Raw genomic sequence first — 4,508 nt, 5'->3', positions numbered from 1 at the left:
TATTATAAGAATATGCCGTTGATATCTTAATCAACCCGACAAATCTAGACCCATATGTGTAGGATTATTTGAGGTCTCTCCGAGGTGAAAACACTAAGCTCCTGGAGTATCATCTACACAAAGATCAAGATCAAAAAAGGTTTTCAGACCTAGTCCCACCAACTCCCAAGTTATTAATCTAAGGTAGGTGAATGTGTTTAACCACCTCTTCTCAATGATGAAATTTAGCTCTTATATCCTCTTCCCAATGTTGAAATTTAGCTCTTATAATTGGTAGTGAAGGATAAAATATTCCATAAAAAAAATTTCAAGGAAGAAGCATTTAACCACCTCTAACAATTTTAGTTTAGTCTTTTATCCATGAAGGCATTAAGGATCGAGATAGTATCTAATTGTTTGTTTTGGATCCATGTCCATGTGGACAATCTGATAAAGAATAATTTTTATCTTTTTCTTTCTGTCTAGACATCACGCACAGGACATATGTCAAATGATGAATGATTAACTGTCATCTCTATCACTTATAAAAATCACTCCAATGCTTACGTTAAGATATTGAAAGATTCCCAATGAGCGATCGCATGTGGAACCATTGGGGCTAAAGTTATAGACAAATGGATCACCCCTATGTTTGAGGTTTCCTAGCTATCAACTGTTAGGTTTACCTCTCGATCGACAACGCAATGTCACTGATCTCGTGGGACTATGACTCAGACGGTGTGGATCAAATAAGCATGATATATGATTCACATGTCCCCAAGTTATATACTTGTCATTCTTGCCGTATCGATGTTGAAAGGAGCGGGTGACGACGATTGCACTCTCCAAGTGGGAGTATTCAATGGATATTGGAGTATACATACTCCCATAAGTCGAGTGTATTAGCGCATTGTATTAGAACGATCTTTGTTATATGTATCGGTTAGACGGCACGTGTGATTGACTAAAGATTACGTAGCGGTCCCCAGCATTCTGCATATGCAGAGGTGATCCGCTGAGTACTGAGTGCTGTCTGCAACATCTTTGCGGCAACGTCCACGACGCAATTCCTCTGGTCGTGGAAGTAAGCCCAATTTCAAACGTTCGCACGACGCAACCTAAATCCGACCCCTACCCCTTCCCTTCCCCCATCCCCCTTCCCCCGCGCCCACGTCCGCTCCTACACCCCAACTCTCCGCGCCCCAAATTAATTTTAATTCAATCAACCAGACGCCTTCAGTTCAGCATGAATGAATGATATGAATGAATGTGCATGAAGCTGTCCTTCCCCATCCCATGCTTACCCGACTCTCTCCGCCTCTATTTCTCTGTTTCGGTTGATCAAAGCCCTCATCGCCTTTAAAACCACCTTATAAATTCCATCAACGTTTCGAACCGAAAGCTCCAACAAAACATCAAATGACACCAGGCCGACTCCACCACCACCTCTCCCTTCTTCTCGCTCCGATCTTACTCCTCCCCCTCTTCGCCGCCACGTCTCCTCTCCCCTTGCTTCCCTCTCCCAACCCCGACCTTGGCCCCCTCCTCGCCTTCAAGCTCTCCCTCTCCCGCCACACCCCCGCCGCCCTCTCCTCGTGGGACCCTGCCGCTGACCCTTGCGCCTCCTGGCGCGGAGTTTCCTGTCGCGGCGGCCGCGTCGCCCGCCTCGTCCTCGTGGGCCTCCGCCTCGACGGTCCCATCCACCATCTCGCCGGCCTCCCCCGCCTCGCCCTTCTCAGCCTGAACAACAACTCTTTCTCCTCTCCCCTCCACCGCCTCGACCTCTCCCTCTCCCCCTGGCGCTCCCACCTCAAGCACCTCCACCTATCCCACAACCGCTTCTCCGGCCCCTTCCCTGTCTATTTTCTCCGCCTCCGCCGTCTCCGCCGCCTCGACCTCGCAGGGAACCTCATCTGCGGCACCATTCCTCCGGAGATCGGCCTCCTACTCCGCCGCCTCCTGACCCTACGCCTCGAGGAGAACGAGCTCGATGGAGCCATCCCGGTCTCGGTGGGCTCCATTCCGGGGCTCACCGACCTCAACGTCTCTCACAACCGTTTGGTGGGCGAGATCCCCCGCCAGCTCTCCTCCTTCCCCCCGTCGTCCTTCGCCGCGAACCCGGGTCTTTGCGGGGGCTCTCTGCTACGGAGGTGCCTGAAAAACTGGACAGCGAGCTGCGATCGGAGGCCGCCGCCGATGGTGAACGGGCGGAAGATCAGGAAATGGGTGGCAGCAATAGCGGGGGCGATGTCCGCCACTATCGCGGCTGCGGCCGCCGTCGCGATGGTCGCCCTCTTGTGCCTCAAGCGGAGGGCAAAGAATAGAGAAGTGGAAGTTGCGGAGAAAGGGAGAAAAGAGGGGGAGGAGGCGGAAGAGGCGGAGGAGGGAGGGAGGATGGAGTTGTTTGAGGGTTGCGGGCGGTTTGCATTGGAGGACCTGATGAGGGGGTCGGCAGAGATGTTGGGAAGGGGGGCTGTGGGTTCCACGTATCGTGTGGTGATGGAGGGGGGACAAGCGGCGGAGGTGGAGGCGGTGGTGGTGAAGAGGGTGAGGAGGAGGGTGAAGGAGAAGAGTGGGAAGGAGGAGGAAGAGTTACTTGGGGAGATAGGCGGGTGGCGACACCCCAATGTAGTGAGCTTGAGAGCGTACCATTACTCGTCTACCGGCGAGGAGCTGCTGCTGGTGTACGATTACCTCCCTAGCGGCAGCCTTTCGAACCTCTTACATGGTCCGTTCCCTCTGCTTGTTTCTTAGTTGTGGTTTAACCCCGTCAACATCTCACTCCAGTCCAAATCCCGATCCTTTTATGGATCCATAACGATCCGAACTCGAAATTACAGACCAAATATATATATGTATATATATATATATATATATGTATATGTATATATGTTATGTATATGTATATATATATGTATATGTATATGTATATATATATATATATATACATATATATATATATATATATATTATCCGATAAACTACCCAAAATCCGGATCCTAATATCCATGTGGGTTTCCACTTGGATTTCCAGATTATTAAGTTCCATCAACAGAGGAAACTCGGATCCTAATGGTTATAGTTGGGTCAATTTTGGTTGAATTTGAACCCTTCACTGAAATCGAATCTTGTGTTGGATTAGGCTGGAATTGTTAGCGCAGCAATGTAAAGTTTTTCAATTCCCTTAAGAGTTGCGACCAGTGAGGCATCAATTGTTGGTAGCTCAGTTAAACCGGAGCTTAAATTTGTATCACCATTATCTAAATCTTTAGCCAATCTCTAAATTTCGTATTGTGCAGCAGGGAACCGAGGACCAGGAAGGATTCCATTGGAATGGACCTCAAGGCTGCAGCTCGCGCTGGGTGCCGCCAAAGGCCTCGCATACCTCCACGGAACATCCAATTCCAAGCCCTCCCACCAACACCTCACCTCTTCCAACGTCCTCGTCGACGGTGAAGGCAACGCATGCATCTCCGACTTCGGCCTGCTCGAGCTAGTCTCTCCATCACCACCCTCCTCGTCCTTCAGCTCCGGTTCCCACGCTGCGGTGGCAGAAACCCGGCAAAGAAGCGATGTGTACAGCTTCGGGATCATTCTGTTGGAGATATTGACGGGCAGGCCCGCGGTGGTGCACGGTGAAGAGGATTTGGCCAAGTGGGTGCAGACCGTGGTGAGAGAGGAATGGACGTCAGAGGTGTTCGACATAGAGCTGACGAGGGGAAAAGGCGCTGAGGACGAGATGTTTGCTCTCTTGCAGGTGGCGCTGCTCTGCGTAGCGCAAGAGCCGAAGGACCGGCCCAGGATGGCCGTGGTGTATAAGATGATCGAAGACATCAGGGAGAGGGGAAATCGGAGGAGCAGAGGATCGCTTTCTCCTTCTCTGCATGACCATTCCTATGAATCCTCCTCCCCTTGTCTCTCCGAAGACACTCCCACCTTCACAAGCTGTTGATATGTTTCGACGTGGATGATGAAGAATGCTGATAAAACGAAGAAGAGAAAAGAAAGTGAGTCAAATAGAGGTGAAAAATAGTAAAACCGCTTTGACGATGATGCTTGATTTTTCCTTTCCGTTTTTTTCCCTTTAATATTTTCTCTTGGTAGCAGAAAGACGACTTCGAGTCTTCTGTATCTATCATAAACGTTAGTTTTGTCGAGCCAACCATGTTCATGTCCTTTTCGAGTCTCGCATTCTGCTGATTGGTTTCGCTTGAAGTGCTTTTAACGTCTATTATTCCAAGATCACCAAATCTCCAGCCAATTAATTTGAAAGCGTTTGGCCTAAGCTTTTAGTTTCCATATCTATACCACTGTTATCTACTATGTGATCGTTACCCGACACTGATTCCCTCCCGAAACTAAATGTCTAAGAGGTGAACCGGAGGCCGGTTGCTGTTTCTTGGCGCAAATGATCTCCCTCTGCTTAAAAATATCATTCGAACTTGCAGCAATGACCATATCTCGCATCATTGTTTGTTCTCGGCTCTGCACTATTGTCATATACTACCATCCTCGACTAGAGTCGAGCA

General features: G+C 49.4%; 1 protein-coding gene across 1 annotated transcript; it reads left to right on the top strand.

The window, feature by feature from the left end:
* Positions 1-1,398: 1,398 nt before the first annotated feature.
* Positions 1,399-3,972, top strand: LOC135672087 (probable leucine-rich repeat receptor-like protein kinase At1g68400). Its single transcript, XM_065180544.1, has 2 exons — positions 1,399-2,707; positions 3,282-3,972. The coding sequence occupies exons 1-2, from the start codon at positions 1,399-1,401 to the stop codon at positions 3,929-3,931; spliced, it is 1,959 nt and encodes a 652-aa protein (XP_065036616.1). The 3' UTR covers positions 3,932-3,972.
* Positions 3,973-4,508: the final 536 nt, after the last annotated feature.

Source organism: Musa acuminata, chromosome BXJ1-4, assembly GCF_036884655.1.
Source record: "Musa acuminata AAA Group cultivar baxijiao chromosome BXJ1-4, Cavendish_Baxijiao_AAA, whole genome shotgun sequence".
NCBI classification, from domain to species: domain Eukaryota; kingdom Viridiplantae; phylum Streptophyta; class Magnoliopsida; order Zingiberales; family Musaceae; genus Musa; species Musa acuminata.
The sequence above is the reverse complement of the archived record's forward strand: the minus strand, read 5'-3'. Positions and strand labels throughout refer to the sequence as shown.

Excerpts from the sequence above, each read along its gene's own strand:
- LOC135672087 (XM_065180544.1), top strand. The coding sequence starts at position 1,399 with ATGACACCAGGCCGACTCCACCACCACCTCTCCCTTCTTCTCGCTCCG. Across the intron at positions 2,708-3,281 it reads CCTTTCGAACCTCTTACATG|GGAACCGAGGACCAGGAAGG; the intron begins GTCCGTTCCCTC and ends ATTGTGCAGCAG.